Raw genomic sequence first — 17,510 nt, forward strand, 5'->3', positions numbered from 1 at the left:
GTATACTGTCTCTTACTTCATGAAGAAAATTAGGGAGTGGTGTTAAATAATCTTTCTAGTTCCTTCCAAGTTAATGACACTACTCTTTCTGATTATAAGCATCCTATTGTTTAATGCTCTGTACCCCTTCATAGAGTATCAGCCACTCTTAGGTTTATGATATACATCAATTATTTAAATTTAATTTAAATAAAAAATAAAGTTAATTAAAATGTCTTTCATGCAGATTCCTTCCCTAACCCTTTTTCCACTTCAGACTGAATGATGACCACCTATCAAGAGACACCAGCCTTCTTAAAATAAAGACCAACCTTCTAGACTCTTTAGGTGCTTGCATAGTGCCAGCAAGCATCTACTTGAGAGAGTCTCAGGGTGAGGGTGAATGTCAAGAGTGCAGAGCCTCAGGTGTCTGCAGAGCCACTTTGTCTCCCTACAAATGCTTCTCTCTGAGTTTTCTTTGTTCAAATCATGTAGGATGTTGTCTTTCGTTTCTCTAAAGAAAAGTTATTTTCATAAAGTACTCAGTTAAATTATCTGATATGTTCAAGCTTGCATTGCATCATTAACCTGCAGTAACAAATAGAGACATTAATTATTTTGACACATGATTTATGTGTCAATAAGTAGATATTTATTAAAAATACCACCCCAACCTCAAAGGGTACTTGTCTATTATGACAGATACTCAAATCTTAAGAACTGAGAAACATACAAAATAATTATGATTATATTGATTTAGGTGATTTGTCTTGCATTTTATTATCCTGGTCAATAAGTCCAAAGTCCACATGTGTAATGAGATAATGCAATGGACAAGAATGTTGGAGGCATTTACAAAGTGCCTTACAAAGTGATCCCTGTCTATCCTTGGCCTTGTAGCTATTAGTAAGAGGCAGTTTAACATTGCCATACCTGGGTGTATATTATTGAGTTTCAATAAAATTATTATAAAGCATGGATATGTTTGTTAGTCTTTTCTTCATCATTGTCTCCTCCCCTACACCAGGGAGCATTTTAATATATGTTTTCCCTAATCTCTCCCCAATGAATACTTGGTGTCACCAATATATTTTGTATGTGTATATCTTATAGATACATATAAAGTTTATGTACTGTACATGTATCTTTTCTTATACCAAATATATAATTGATTTTTATGCACCATGAACCAATTTTTGGCCCTGATATTTGGCATTAATACACAAAGCAAAGGAGATCCTAGGCTCTTAAAAATTAAGTAAGTTTTGGTGATATGAGGGCCGTCTGAGTAGAGGAGACACAAAGGGAAAGGACATGCATTGCAGAGTTAGGGAACAAACTGTTTGAAATGATCTTGAGTTCAGAGGGACAGAAGGACAAGTTCTTCAGGGATATGCGTCATTCCATTCAGGGGCGCAAAACAGATGAGGATTTATATACAACCATCAAAAATACACCGAGAAACAAAGGATTGTAATGTTCAAAAAACAACAGCATTTAAAGAAATTGTAAGTGAACTAATGTAATAAATCTTGCAGAGAAGATAAAATCTTTTCAACATGAAGACTTGCAGAAAGGCATTTAAAATAGGACCGCCTTTCTAAAAGGAGCTCTATACTAATTTAGAGGTTTAAAGTATCAGTTGCATGCTTACTAAACTATTTCTTTATGTCGCAAGTGTTTTTGCAAATTTTGGAGAAGACTCATCAGATGACATGATGGGGGTAAGGGACACGTTACAAAAGACATACATTTTTATTTCCTTTCTTTTAGCCCCCATTTGAAGCCAAGGACACACAATGTTAAAGAAAAACTACACAGCAGTGACTGAGTTTATTCTCCTGGGACTGACAGATGGGGCTGAGTTACAGCCCATCCTTTTTGTGGTCTTCCTAGTCATCTACCTTATCACAGTAATCGGCAACGTGAGCATGATTTTGTTAATCAGAAGTGACTCGACACTTCACACTCCAATGTACTTCTTCCTCAGTCACCTCTCCTTTGTGGATCTCTGTTATGCCACCAATGTCACTCCACAGATGCTGGTTCATTTCTTATCCAAGAGAAAATCCATTTCCTTCCTGGGTTGCCTTATACAATTCCACTTTTTCATTGCCCTGGTGATCACTGATTATTATATGCTCACAGTGATGGCCTATGACCGCTACATGGCCATCTGCAAACCCTTGTTGTATAGCAGCAAGATGTCCCGATGTGTCTGCCTCTCTCTCGTTGCCACCCCTTATATTTATGGCTTTGCAAATGGTCTGGCACAGACCATCCTGATGCTTCACCTCTCCTTCTGTGGACCCAATGAAATCAACCACTTTTACTGTGCAGACCCACCCCTCATAGTCCTTGCCTGTTCAGATACTTATGTCAAAGAAACTGCCATGTTCGTTGTGGCTGGCTCCAACCTCATTTGTTCACTCACCATCATTCTCATCTCCTACATTTTCATTTTCTCAGCCATTCTGCATATCCGATCTGCTGAGGGGAGGCGCAAAGCCTTCTCCACCTGCGGGTCCCATTTGACGGCTGTCACCATCTTTTATGGGACACTGTTCTGCATGTACCTGAGACCCCCTTCTGAAACATCTGTAGAACAGGGGAAGATTGTCGCAGTGTTTTATATCTTTGTAAGTCCTATGTTAAACCTTTTGATCTATAGCCTGAGGAACAAAGATGTTAAAAGAGCAATCAGGAAAGTTTTCCAAAAGAAGTTGTTAAATTAAGTAGACACTTTGGTCACAAGTATATATATATATCTTATTATCTGACGAATTAATGAGCATTTAAAATTAGCAAATCACTTTCGGTCATTACATATATTTTTGTCTTTCATAATTTGCCTATTAGACTTAGAAGAAGATAGCAAAATATTTGCTAGCATTTAAAGTGCCATCTCAGTGAATAATAATAATAATAATAATAGATATTGCATAAGAATTGAAAGACAAGACTGAGGTTTTTGCTATTGTTCAAAAGATTCTATCAATAAATTTGTATTGGTACAAAGTTATAAAAGACAGAATTTCCAAATGATGCTATATCAATGACCATCTGTTCAATTTTTATAGTGCTTAATAATTTTCAAACTAATATCCGGAAACTTCTCAACCATAAACATTTTTTTTCTTGTTTCTTTTTGCCTTTATACAGATCATGTAGTAATGAAGATGTCTGGGTATCTTAGATTACTCTAAGAAATATCTTTATAGTGATAATACTGGTTCAGCGGAATCCTTGTTCATAAGCGTTTTGATAGCCTGGCATATTTTACTTGGAAGTTTTTTTTTTTTTTTAAATCAACATCCACCCTCATTATAAAACTGGTTTTGTGGTTTCACTTGTTAATTTTTCATTAAGAACTATTTCCAACATATATGGAAAAATAGAAAATAGTGTAAAGACCACCTGTGCAAGTGTAACTGATCAAGTCTTCATCCATGCCTGTTTGTTTCCGACATTTCACATACTCAGATGTTCTCAAATTGAGCCCTCCCTGCCTGATTCTGTTCCTCTCTCCATTGCCTGCACTCAACTCGCATTGAATTTAATGTTTCTTATCCCTATGTAGAATTCTAACATTTGCTTGTGTTTATGTATTCACAGAATTAAATATTGTTACTCTGCTAGATTTAAAATTTGTTATAAATGAATTATGCTCTCCTTCTGCAAGTTATTCTATTTTCACTAAATATTGTTAGATTCTTCCCTGCTGGTTCATGTAGCATCAGTTTTCACTGAGATAGTCTACGTCAGTATATAAACATACCACAGACTATCTATCCATTCTATTATTGATAGATGAATACATTTTTCCTGTTCCTGGATAATATGAAAATCTAGAAATGCATTTTCCTCTGAAATTCTGAGTGTGTACCAGTTCAAGAGATCCTCTCATGTACACTCACTCCTTGGAGGGTAATTTCTGGGTCATAAGAAAAAACATCTTTAAATTTAGAGGATATTGCCAAATTGCTCTACCAATTTGCTCTCCTGCAAACAGTGTGCGAGACTGGTCTTTACTCCATATTCTTGCCAATACTATATATTATCAGACTTTCATAATGCTTTCCAATCTGATGGGTGTAAAATGGATTCTCCTTTCTTGTTTAAGCTTTTGTGTTGTCATTACAAGCGAGGTGAAGTGTTTTTAAGTGCTTTGATACTAATTGCAGGGTTTTCTTTTTTTTTCCAGTTCTATGTCTGCATTCTTTGTTCATTGTTCAACTGGGTTATTTTATCTTCATTTTGTACATTTGTAATAGCTCCTTATGTATTCTGCACTAGGTAATAACCTTTTAATGATAAATGCAATGTCGATACTTCAGACTGTTTTTAGCTTGTACTTCACTTTTGTGCCTGATATACTTGGTAGGGTAGAAATTTTTCACTTTAACATAGTTCAAAATTTACTCTTCTCTTTATGGTTGTGCTTTGTATGTCTTGTCTAAATTCTTTCTTAATATAAAGATATTCTCTTATATTTTCTTTCAATGCTTTGTTTTGCATATTTAAGTCTTTATTTTTGTTGATATCATAAATGTTGCAAAACAGTCTTTAATCCTGATTTTTGATGAAAGTAATACATTTTCTGTTTTTTAAATACTCCATATGGTTCTCATTAAGATGTTGGTGAAAATTCTGTCATGTATCAAGTTTTGGATTTGTATCAGTCTGGTCGTCTATTGTGGGACCAATCTGTCAATTCCTTCATCAATGCAGACTATTTATAAAAAATAAAATAAAAATTTTATAAAAAGTCAATTTTCAACTGATGCTGAAAAGATATATAAAAATAAATTTTATAAAGCTTACAAAAATTTTAAAAATCTTCTGACAGAAGATACAATTACGATGTATAGAAATACTTTATTCTCCAGAGTTCAAGTCTGTTATTTTCCCAGAAGGCACGTGATACCCACTTCAATGAACCAATGGTGGTGGCAACAAGAATGAAAAGAGAAAAAGCTATTGAGGTCTGTGTCCATCCTTTTATTTGGTACTTGCCATTATAGGTCTTCCTGACCTAGGGCTTAGCATATGTGGCAATTTGTCATCAGTTCTGCATGCCTTGCTCATCTTTTCTTTCTTTTGTAAACTGGTTTAATTCCCAAACCTGAATCTCTCACATCCAGATGTAAGAGTTCACAAAGAACATGGCAACAAAAGTGGGTTGTTATGTTTTTCCCTCTTCAGGTATTACAGGTGGTCCATTTCCTGCTGGACAATTTGCACACCCATCCATATCATGGCACCCTACTGCTCACCTTTGGCATTTTCTCCTGAGACTACAAGTCCTGAAAGTCAACAGTGTCAAAAATCACTCTAGAAGAAACTGGGGCTGGGTACAGCAGCGTTCTATGAGGTCAAGGTCAATCCTGTTGATTTTTTAAAAAAGATTTTCATATCCCTACAAATGTTTTAATGTTTCATATCTAAACACTGAGAGATGGTTGTGGATTTGTTTATTTCTGTTTGTAATTTTTTTCCTATTTTATTAGCTCATGTCAATTAATGAACTAGTCTTTTGTACTTTCTCCCAACTTTGTTGATTAAAATCTAAAAGTGTATTTTGCCTGCTATTCATATATCTTCAGCAGTATTTTTTATTGTTTTTGGCTACTTGACGCCTATTATGTACATTTTTACCCTTGACTTTCAGGCTCTGAGTCCTTTTAATCACTGAATTTCATATTTTATTGTGAAAATATATATTTAGTAATATTTTCTAACAGTTTATTTTGTCCTTTGAAAACATTTTCTCTATGTTTTTTCCCCTCTCCTACCACAAATTAAATTGTGTTCTCTAAATGCTTTTTTAGTTTTTGGTTCTACTTTTTGTTTGATTATTATATGTTGTACTTTCTATTTTTAGTAAATTTCTTTAAATTTGGATAGGCATAATGACTTAACTAAGTCTTCATTAGTCATATTTACTTGGAATAATAAAAAGATTATGGAATATTTTAATTCTGAGTACTCCTGCTTCTATCTTATATGGTGTCATGAAGAAGTATATACTATATGATGGATAATAAATTATCATTTAATAATAAACTGTTTAAATATTATGTTATATATGACTGAAATTATAACTGTATTGAATATTTATTTAATATTAATGTTCCTTTAATATTAGCCATTTTTGTCAATGACTCTCTTACTGTTCCCTTTGCATTCACTTTTCATCCTGGGTCTAGTTTTCTTCTACATGATTTATACCCTTAATTATTAGTCCTCAAACAGTTTCTGTGAGAGAAATTGTTTTTATTTGTCTGAAACTGTTTGTTTTTAACTTTAACTCCCAAAGAGGAATTCTTTGAGAGTTAGGGTATGGATCGAGATAGACCAGGATTTCCTTTCAACACATAGAAAATATTTCATTTTCTGGCCTGTAGTAATTTGTTCTAGAGAGGATAATATTACTAGATTATCCATTATTTCTCTGTAGGTTACTTTCTTCTCATTTTAAATTTGATGTTTTTTAGTTTCAGTTTTTGTCTTTGTTGGTATCAGTTATATTTATCCTGCTCCATCTTTGGTGGCTCATTGGCCGATTTCTCCAAGTTAAGCCTTATCCTCTGAGTATGTTTTCACAGTGTCACGGACCTTTAATGTACAGGACTTTTCACAACTACAAGTTAACATTTGTATGATATTTGTTTGATTGATTCATGATTGTGTCATCCCCAGATTGTCAGGTCCAGAAGGCAAGGTCCATATCTGGTTTTGCTCACTATTATAAAGCCAGTATTTTCCCCAGACCTAGAATATAGATGATTCTCAATAGATATATATTGAGTTGATAAACTATCATTATGTTCTTTGCATTATAATTATTTCATTGCAAGCTCTACTTTCTACCACTTTCCACCATGATCTTCGTGAATTCTTACCAATTGAAAACCCAGCTGTGAAACTTTACATACCCCTGCCTCATCCCTCCCACCATGAAGCAGAAACTGTTTAAGGACACAAATCCTTTCACTTTCTCTTATACTCTCTATGATGACAGAACAATGGTAAACACAAAGCTTTCCCTGAGTGTTTTTAACCCTCTGGATGATTGAGTGAATGAGTGAATGAATGCCAGTAAGCCTGGAGAATGTTTAGCATGGTGTGAGCTTGTCACGTTTCTTTGCTAAACTATCAACTATGTGATATCAAGGGCTATCCATTGGCCTGTTTGAATCCCAGGCTCACAATTTATAATTTGCTTCTACCAGGGAAAGTTACTTAATCTCTCTTAGCCTCAGTTTCCCATCTGTTAAATGAAGATAATAGTATTGACGCCCCATGGAGTAGTGTAAGAAATAACTGAACTAATGCTTGCAAGGTGCTAAGCTTAATACCCAGCACAAATTAAGTGTCCGATGCCTGTAACCTATAATTAATTACCCCCATGAGGAATTCTTTCCTGTGGTTTCTTAAATAAATTAGCCACTGATTCCATTTCATCTCCCTACAGATTTCATTTGTGAGGGAAAAAGAAGTATGCTCCATAAAATGCAAAGTTCCTTGGGAGGGAATAACCAAGATTTGTTGTGTGCTCACAGAATTAAGTGCATATTACATACTCCTTGTATTATTCAGCAAGTATCTGTTGATGAACTATTATGTCCCAGGGCCTGGGCTAGATGCTGAGATCACAGTCCTTGCCTGTATGGGTTTGTGGTGTATGTCATGGTGGCAAGAGAGATATTGGCAGGTAATGAAACAGAGTGTGTTAGACAGGGATGGGGGCAGATCTCTAAGAACACATGGCAGAGTGCTCAGGTCTCGTTTCTGTGGAGGCAGAGAAAGCATCTTTTGAGAGACATCTATTTCAGCTTGTCCTACTGCTAGAAGCAGCTTGAATCTGATGGGAATGAGGACGGTGTTGAGTGGAGGGGAAGCTCAGGGAATATTTAAAGCCAGAGGTGGACAGAGGACAAAGTGTGACAGCAGGTTGAGGCATGGCAGCTACCTACAATTGAAAATGGAGTCCACTCGGCATGTGAAGGTGGCCATCGAATTCTAACCTTCCATTTAGTAGTTATGTGGCACTGGGGGAGTTAGTCCCTCACTGCTGCTTTAGTGGAGCCTCTGTCTATTCAGCTGAACATTGAGGATGGAGTCTCTGCCTCTTAGGGTTATTTTGAGGACATGCAAGTACCTATGTGAAAGTTGTCCAGACATAGGAAGTGCTCACCAAGCCGTTTGCCACTGCCCTGTGTGTTTCACAATTCTACCTGTGACTGACCATCTCCAAGACTTTGATATTCTGAGAGATCTGGAGTTTAGGAGAGGAAACAGTTTTAGTGTGAAAGAAAGAAATGGAAAAAAATCAGATGATCATCAAAATTTCAAGATGAACTTTTTTGATGTGCCTTCCCCAGAGCTCTTAGGGCAAATAGGAAATTTGAAATTATGGAAAATAAGACCGAGGCATATGATTAGCTTTCTGATCCCAGAGTGTCCTAATTAATCCCCAGAGGCCTGATTCCCCATGTAACACTCATTCATGCTATTCTCAAGTTCTTCTGTAACTTGCTTGATGACCTGTCCCTACCTCCCACATCCTGGTATAAATGCAGCTACATTTAGTAGCTTAGAAAGGCCTCAGTGAACTTCTTTAATCAGAGGTGAGAAAATAGGTGCATTTCACAACTAGAAGTAAGTATGTGTGTTTTTATGTTCTTTATTTTTAGTCAAGAGGAGATGGCAAAAATCTCAAACTGAGGCACAGCAATTTGCACCTTGTTTGTGTGAAATATGCAAACTTTTCAGGCATGGGTTAGAGCTTACTCTAACAGAAAGTTCTTAGAGTTGAAGCCAGGAGATCTATGAGACCCTTACTTTTATCTATCATCTATCTATCTATCATCTATCTATCTATCTATCTATCTATCTATCTATCTATCTATCTACCTATCATCTATCTATCTATCTATCATCTATCTATCTATTTACTTTTTGGCAAGATTTTGAGTGTGTGCATTTATCCTCTTTGTGGATCCATAGTTTCAGTGGTTTCTTAGATTTTTTAATGAGATTTGCATTTAAAAAAAAAAGGAAGAAGTCTAAGGCCCGTTCTGTCACTGAATTCTTGCTAAGGGTTCTTCTTTAACTTTTCTTTCTTTTTTTCAGAAACAAAGTCTTTTCTCATTCTCTTGTAAAAGAATGGGCTACAAAATTGTCTAGACAGCTAGATGAATTGAGCTGTGTTGCCCTCTAGCACATTTTCTCCAGGGCTGAATCCTTGCCTGAGGTTTTTTTTTTCCTTTTATCCTTTTTCTTCTTTTTACTTCTTTTCACAGGGGTGCTCTCCTCCTTCTATATTCCCATCATCAGCTCTGCTGGTCTCTGTGTTCCGGGAACACCTCGCTTCATGGGCAAGAACCTTGTGCAGCTGACCTTACCCTGATTTCAGAGGCATGTTAAGCTAGGTTTCATGCCCTGAATTAGTTCCACGCTTTACCACCTGCAGCTTTGTACTGTCCTTTTGCAACTCCTTTGCTGGTTCTTTCCTCGTTATTTAGGGACTTTTCTTGGTTGTAAACTACTAAACCCACACACAACTCATTACTCAGAAGATGTTCACCTTTCACTCTGGCTTGACCCAGGCAGCTGGGTCATCTGTGATGTTCTTTTTTAGCAAACATGTTATTCATTGTCTTTTTTGTGCCTGTCTTAACTTATCAGGACTTCTGCTCTACTTTCAAGTGGGTGTTTCTGGATCCCACACAAGTCACTGAGCTTGTGGGTCAAGACCATTTCAGATTCCATAGGCAGTCATTAAGTGACATGCAACAAATGAGTTTTTCTGCAAATGAGCCTCTCAAGTCCAATTTCCTGTCGTGCCTTTTATAAATCTGAAATTTGCACATCCTGATCTTTTTCTTTCCATTTTTCTGGGAACACTATCTCCACTCTTTCTAGGGTTTCCTGGGTGCAAACGAATATGAAATTATCTCCTAAGCCATCCTGTTGATGTCATTTAAAGAAATATGCTGTTTGAAAGGTAATTTCCTGCTAGACACTTCTGGAAGAGTGGCTGCAACTCTCCACTGACTCCTGTTCTGCAGTGAAGGGCATTGCTATTCTTGGTAGGAAACTCATAAGTGGAGATGAATCAGACTTTCAAAGAAGTTAATCATTTACATTTTAGGGAACATCTAAGCTGGGACTTTTTCACTCCTCTGCATGAAACCTGTACACATACACACATCCCTAGCAGTTCCAAAGAAAGATCACATATGGTACCTTTGCCTCCGTTCTTTATTCTCCTTAGAACACCTTTCTTAAAATAAGCTTACTGCTTGTGCTCATCTTCCTTCAGTTTGTTGCTAAAAACGGTCACCTTTTCACGAGTACTTCAGTGATGTTACTATTTAAAAGTTGAACACCCTCTCCACAAAACTCCATTTTCTTAATTTTTCTCTATAACACTGCCATTCGAATCACCATTTACTTACTTTCACTACTCTGTGTCTCTTTCCACTAGATGCGAATGCTAGAAGGGCATGGATTTTTGAAGGTTCTGTTCATTTTGGCATCCGCAGGGCCTAATCACATGATATGTTGAGTATCAATAAACACTTATTTTATGAACATCTAGTTTGATGTCCACAATGACTTTAGAGGCAGGCAGAAGTTATCATTCCCATTTACAAATGAGGAAATGAAAACTCATGGTTAAGGGTCATTGCTCATTATTAGTAACTGTTACTAGTGTATTCAACAAATGTTAAGTACTTACCCTTCTGGATAAAGGAGATGAAGCACAAAAAGACATTGTCATTGGCTCTCTAAAACTTAGACTAAACTAAGTTTCAGTGCCTCATTTTGAAATGAGATAAGAATTGGGCCAGTTTTAAAAAATTGAATATGAGAAAAAGGGCAAAAAAAGGCATTTGAGAGGAAGGAAGAGGAAGTTCAACACTAGTAATGATGTAAAGGAGAGCTAAAAAAGCCATGGGGATTGTCATATCTCTAGACAGATAAAGTTGTGATTAACAACTTAAATACTAACTATGCAAAACTGGTTTCTTTATCGACACATTGTCATCACTGTAGACTGCAAAATACAGAGTGAGAATTAATATGATTTGATGATTCTTTGTTCATTTATTTGCCATAAGTTTATAAGACCACTGTGACTATGCCTTTTAAAATTGTGACTGGGAATATCTGCTTTATAATCTCCTGGATAGTTGTTACATATGAAGATCCCCATATCCCACATAAGAGGTTCTTAAACAAACTTTCTGTGACTTTTCTTGATTAAGAAGCTTTCCAGGAAATTTCTTTGTACACTAAAATTCACAAAGCTCTTAATTCTCCTAAGGACATGACGTCATGTCAAGCTCCGTGGGGATACAGAGAGGAGTAAACACTTGTAAGTAATTAATTTTTCATGCTTACCCTTTTTTTTTTCTTTTCTTTTTAAAACTCAGTTCATAAAAACTACTTAGAAGTCAGAGCGCGCAGGGTGTCTGGGTGGCTCAGTCGGTGGAGCATGCGACTCTTGATTTCGGCTCATGTCATGGTCTCAGTGTTGTGGGATTAAGGCCCCCATCCGGCCCTGAGCTCAGCATCGAAGCTGCTTGAGATTCTTTATCTCCCTCTGCTGCATCCCCCCTCCCCGGCTGCCCCCCCCAATAAATAAATAAATAAAATCTTAAAAAAAAAAGAAGTCACAGTGCAACAATGAGCTAGACTTTGTCTCTGTGCCTGTGGAAGGAATATATGAGGAGTGGAAGGTAGACACATTATGGTTATGTAATGTGCTACAAAATGAATGAGAAGTATGTAGGGTGTGCGGGAAGCATAAAACATACCGAACCTTATAGGATAAGTAGAGTTTGAGAGGCAAAAAATATTGCAGAGAGCAAGAGGTTATGTAGCTCAGTTGTATATATATGGATAGTTATAGTTATAATTATAGTTATCTATAAGTATAGCTGAAGGTGTAACTGTAGGTGTCTATATAGAGAAATATAATAGTAATTCAATACAAAAACAAATGACATAATGGATTAGTAGAAGTACAGAATGTGTTTAGGGTAGTATTCATTTTGAATGACACATGGAGGTACAGAGAAAAATTATTTCAATAGTCAGTAATATGATTTGTACCTTCCTGTCTGCTTTGTTTCTGTTGTTTCTAGTGCAGGTCCAGACTCTCAGAAAATGTCTATCACAAATGACAGTGCAATAAGAGAATTCATTCTTCTGGGGCTTACAGATCGTCCCGAGCTCCAACCTCTCCTCTTTGTGCTGTTTCTGTGTGTGTACCTCGCTACCCTCTTGGGCAACCTGGGCATGATACTATTGATCAGGCTGGACTCTCATCTTCACACACCCATGTATTTCTTCCTCACTAATTTGGCCTTTGTAGACTTGTGCTATACCTCAAATGCCACCCCGCAGATGTTGACTAATTTCTTATCAGAGAAGAAGACCATCTCCTTTGCTGGCTGCTTTACACAGTGTTACATCTTCATCGCGCTTCTCCTCACTGAGTTTTACATGCTGGCAGCAATGGCCTATGACCGCTACGTGGCCATATGTAACCCTCTGCGCTATAGTATGAAAATGTCCAGGCGTGTCTGCATTGGCTTAGCCACATTTCCTTATGTCTATGGCTTTTCGGATGGGCTTTTGCAGGCCATCCTGACCTTCCGCTTGAGCTTCTGTAGATCCAATGTCATCAACCACTTCTATTGTGCTGACCCGCCTCTGATTAAGGTTTCTTGCTCTGATACTCGTGTCAAAGAGCATGCCATGCTCATATCAGCTGGCTTCAACCTCTCCAACTCCCTCAGCATTATCCTGGTGTCCTATGGCTTCATTATCGCTGCCATCCTCCGGATCAAATCAGCAGAGGGAAGGCACAAGGCATTCTCCACCTGTGCTTCCCACATGATGGCTGTGACCCTATTTTATGGGACACTCTTCTGCATGTATGTAAGACCACCAACAGATAAGACTGTTGCTGAATCCAAAATCATAGCTGTCTTCTACACCTTTGTAAGTCCGGTGCTTAATCCATTGATATACAGTCTGCGGAACAAAGATGTAAAGAAAGCCTTGAAGAATGTCCTCAGAAGAAATATGGTCACTAAGACGGGACTGCCTCCAGTTTCCAATAAATCATAACTAAATCTTTGGCTTAAATAGCTTTGCATTCTGATGATGTATTTTGATATTCTCTATGAATATGCCTCAAATATCTCAGCTAAAAATCTCAGGTCTGGGAAAAAATGAGCTTCACTTATTAATCTAAGCTCTTGTCCCTCAACATTGGTCCACAGACCAGCAGCAACAGCATCATCTTGGGGTTTGTTAGAAATTTAACACCACATTCTGCACCTAGATCCACTATATCCAAATCTGGGTTTCAATCACATCATAGGTGATTTGTAAGCACATTAAATTTGAGGAACATTGTTCTAAGTGAAAATTCTCACTTGATATGGCATGGAACATTCCTGTATTCTTATTGTTTACAAAGATAAACAGGATAAAGATGCTCTCAGCTCAGTTCCTTGGATTTATTATATTCTTATTACTCTCTATTTTTTGGCACTAGGAGTCTTTATGAAACACATCCTTCTGTACTTCTCTGAGCTACTAAATAAAACCAAAAACCATGGGTCATGGGAGTGGTTCCTGTTTCTTGTGAATATACTTTTATAATGGTCAGTATGAAATGGGAAGAGAGGAATAAAGTGATCCTTTTTTTTTTCTTCTGAGTTTGTGGATCCTGTCTGTGGCCTCTGAACTATAGAGACTGACTTCTTCCTTCTGACCTGCAAGCCTGAATCTACACACTCAGGTCTAGGAAAACAAAGAATACTTTCTGTGTCACTTGGATTTTAAACATTGAGGATGACTTGGCATTATCTTTCATCTTCTTTTCTAGATTTTTAAGTGAAAGTTTGGATTATTGATTTGAGTTTTACTTCTTTTCTCATATAAATGTTTATGTATTTTATCTAAACACTACTTTAGCTGAAAACAACTAAATTTGGTATTTTTTACATTCAGTTTGCAAAATTTTCTTATTTTCCCAGTGCCTTCTTCTTTAACCAATGGGCTATGTAGAAGACCACGCTTAATTACCATATATTTGGAACTTTAAAAGATATTTCATTGTTATTTATTTGTAATTTAGTCCTGTTGTCAGAAAACATATTCCTTATGATTTTAATCTTGGAAATTTACTAAGTCTAGTGTTTTTTTCCAGCTTTATTGAGATATAATTGACATACAACATTGTGTAAGCTTAGGTGTACAATTTGATGATTTGATACATGTATATGTTGTGAAATGATTATCAAAAGACTATTAGTTTAACACATCTATCATGTCACATAAGCATGATTTTTTTTGTGTGTGTAGTGGTGGTAGTGGTGAAAACATTGAAGATCTACTCTTTTAGCACTTTCCAGTATACAGTACAGTATTGTTAATTGTAGTCACTTTGTTGTACATTAGATTCCCCAGAACTTATTCATCTTATAACTGAAGGTTTGTTGCCTTTGACCGACATCTCCCCATTTCTCACATCTCCAACCCTACCAACCAACATTGTACTCTGTTTCTGTGAGTCTGACTTTTTTAGATTCCACATAAAGGTTAGATCATATAGTCTTAGTCTCTGACTTATTTCACTTAGCCTAGTACCCTCAAGGCTCATCCATCTTGACACAAATGGCAATTTCCATTTTTTAATGGTAGGATAATCCTTCATTGTACATCATCTTTATTCCTTCATCTGCAAATGGACACTTGTTTCCATGTCTTGACTATTGTGATTAATGCTGCAATGCATGTGAGGGTGCAGATAATCTCTTCAAGATCATGATTTCATTTCCTCTGCATATATCCCCAGAAAGAGGGGCTTACTGGATCACATGAGTGTTCTATTTTTGATTTTTTGAGGAAGTTCCCTACTGTTTCCATATTGACTGCACCGATTTACATTCCCATCAGCAAATGTACACGGGTTCCTTTTTCTCCACATCCTCTCCAGCACTTGTTACCTCTTGTCTTTTTGATAATAGCCATTCTAATAGCTGTGAAGTTATATCTCACTGGGCTTTCATTTGCATTTCTCTGATGTTTTCTAATGTGGAGCACTTTTTCATTACCTGTTGGATATTTGCATGTTTTCTTGGGAAAAATTTACTCAGGTCCTTTGCCCCCTTCTTAATTGGTTCTTTGTTTTTTGTATTGAGTTGCATAAGTTCTTTATACATTTTGGATGTTCACCTCTTCTTCGATATATTGTTTGCAAATATTTTCTCCCAATCCACAGGTTGTCTTTTCATTTTCTTGATTGTTTCTTTTGCTGTGTAGAAGATTTTAAGTTTGATGTAGTCTAATTTGCCTTTTGTTGTTCATGCTTTGGTGTCATATACAAAGAAACATTGCCAAGACCAATGCCAAGTAACTTTTTTCCTATGGCAGGTCTTATACATAAGTCCTTAATTCATTTCAAGTTAATTTGTGTGTGTGTGTGGTATAAGACAGAGGTCCAATTTAATTGTTCTGCATGTGGTTATCCAGTTTCACCCAGTCTCACTGAAGAGACTATCCTTTTCATATTGAGTATTTTTGACTCCCTTGTCAAATATTAGTTGACCTTATATGCATGGGTTTATTTCTAGGCTCACAATTCTGTTTCATTGGTGTATGTATCTGTTTTTTTTTTTTTTTTTCATTTTGTTTTGTTTCATTTTATGCCAGTACCATACTGTTTTCATTACTATAGCTTTGTAAAATAATTTGAAATCAGGAAGTGTGATGCCTCCGGTTTTGTCCTTTCTCATGTTTGCTTTGGCTATTTGAGGTCTTTTGTGGTTCCATATGAACTTTAGGACTATTTACTTTGTTTCTGTGAAAATGTCATTGGATTTTTTTATTGGAATGGCATTGAATCCACAGATGGCTTTGGGGTGTATGGACATTTTAACAATTTTAACTCTCTTTGAATCCATAAACACTTGATATCTTTTTTATTTATGTCTTCTTCAATTTCTTTCATCAAAGACTTGTTTCTGGTGTATGGATCTTTAATGTTTTGGTTAAATTTATTCCTATTTTATTTTTCTTGGTGTTATTTTAGATGAGAGTTTTTCTTTATTTCTTCCTCAAATAGTTCATTGTTTTGTATATAAAAATGCAACTTATTTTTTGCATTTTGATTTTGTATTCTGCATAAACTTACTGAATTCACTTATTCTAACCGTTGTTTGATAGTGTTTTTAGATTTTTCTATGTATAAGATCATATCATCTGCAGAGACAATTTTACTTCTTTCTTTCTGATACTGGATGCTTTTTTTCTTGCCTAATTGTTCTAGCTTGGACTTCCAGTATTATGTTGAATGAGAGTGGTGATAGTGGTCACCCTTGTCTTATTTCTGACCATAGAGGAAAACTTTCAAATTTTCACCATTGAGTATGATATTAGCTGTGGACTTTTCATATATAGCCTTTATTATATTCATGTATGCTCTTTCTACACCCAATTTGTTGAGAGTTTTTATGATAAGATGGTGAGTATTATAAAATGCTTTTTATGTGTCTATTGAGATGATCATATAATTTTAATTTTTTATTCTATTAATGGATACATCTTTTTCTTCACAAATAACAAATCCCTCTGGATAAAGTGTATTATATAATAGATAATGGGTACAAATGAATTTGAATTTTGCTTTTAAAATTTGATATATGCCCTTTGAGCATGTGATTTAACTTCTTTTATCCTTAACTTACTTTTATTTGGTAATAATAATAAAATATTATAGGTTTTATAAAATGTTACTTTAGTACTGTGTAACTTACATGCAATAAAATGTGTCCACTTTAAGTACAATTCAATGTGTTTTGACAATGTGTATATCCATATAACTGCCACCACAGTTGATATATAGAACATTTCATCACTTCCGAAATTGCCTTTTTTTAAAAATTTTTTATTGTTATGTTAATCACCATATATTACATAATTTGTTTTGGTGTAGTGTTCCATGATTCATTGTTTGTTCATAACACCCAATGCTCCATGCAGAATGTGCCCTCTTTAATACCCACCACCAGGCCAACCCATCCCCCTACCCTCCTCCCCTCTAGAAACCTCAGTTTGTTTTTCAGAGTCCATCATCTCTCCTGGTTCGTCTCCCCCTCTGACTTACTCCTCTTCATTCTTCCTCTCCTGCTATCTTCTTCTTTTTCTTTTTTCTTAAAATATGTTGCGTTATTTGTTTCAGAAGTACAGATCTGTGATTCAACAGTCTTACACAATTCACAGCGCTCACCGTAGCACATATCTTCCCCAATGTCTATCACCCAGCCACCCCATCCCTCCCACCCCTGACCACTCCAGCAACCCTCAGTTTGTTCCTGAGATTAAGAATTCCTCATATCAGTGAGGTCATATGATACATGTCTTTCTCTGATTGACTTATTTCACTCAGCATAACACCCTCCAGTTCCATCCACGTCGTTGCAAATGGCAAGATCTCA

General features: G+C 36.1%; 2 protein-coding genes across 2 annotated transcripts; both read left to right on the forward strand.

Moving 5' to 3' along the window:
• The first annotated feature begins 1,778 nt into the window (after positions 1–1,778).
• Positions 1,779–2,714, forward strand: LOC112829599 (olfactory receptor 5M5-like). Its single transcript, XM_025879282.2, has one exon. The coding sequence runs from the start codon at positions 1,779–1,781 to the stop codon at positions 2,712–2,714; it is 936 nt and encodes a 311-aa protein (XP_025735067.2).
• A 9,448-nt stretch (positions 2,715–12,162) lies between these two features.
• Positions 12,163–13,131, forward strand: LOC112829710 (olfactory receptor 5M11). Its single transcript, XM_025879433.2, has one exon. It carries the CDS (start codon positions 12,163–12,165, stop codon positions 13,129–13,131), a length of 969 nt encoding a protein of 322 aa, XP_025735218.2.
• Positions 13,132–17,510: the final 4,379 nt, after the last annotated feature.

This window comes from Callorhinus ursinus, unplaced genomic scaffold, assembly GCF_003265705.2.
Source record: "Callorhinus ursinus isolate GAN/ISIS: 27379988/994484 unplaced genomic scaffold, GSC_fseal_2.0 scaffold21, whole genome shotgun sequence".
Classification (NCBI taxonomy): domain Eukaryota; kingdom Metazoa; phylum Chordata; class Mammalia; order Carnivora; family Otariidae; genus Callorhinus; species Callorhinus ursinus.

What these genes read in the sequence shown, in the direction of transcription:
- LOC112829599 (XM_025879282.2), top strand. Translation starts at nt 1,779, where the DNA reads ATGTTAAAGAAAAACTACACAGCAGTGACTGAGTTTATTCTCCTGGGA.
- LOC112829710 (XM_025879433.2), top strand. Translation starts at nt 12,163, where the DNA reads ATGTCTATCACAAATGACAGTGCAATAAGAGAATTCATTCTTCTGGGG.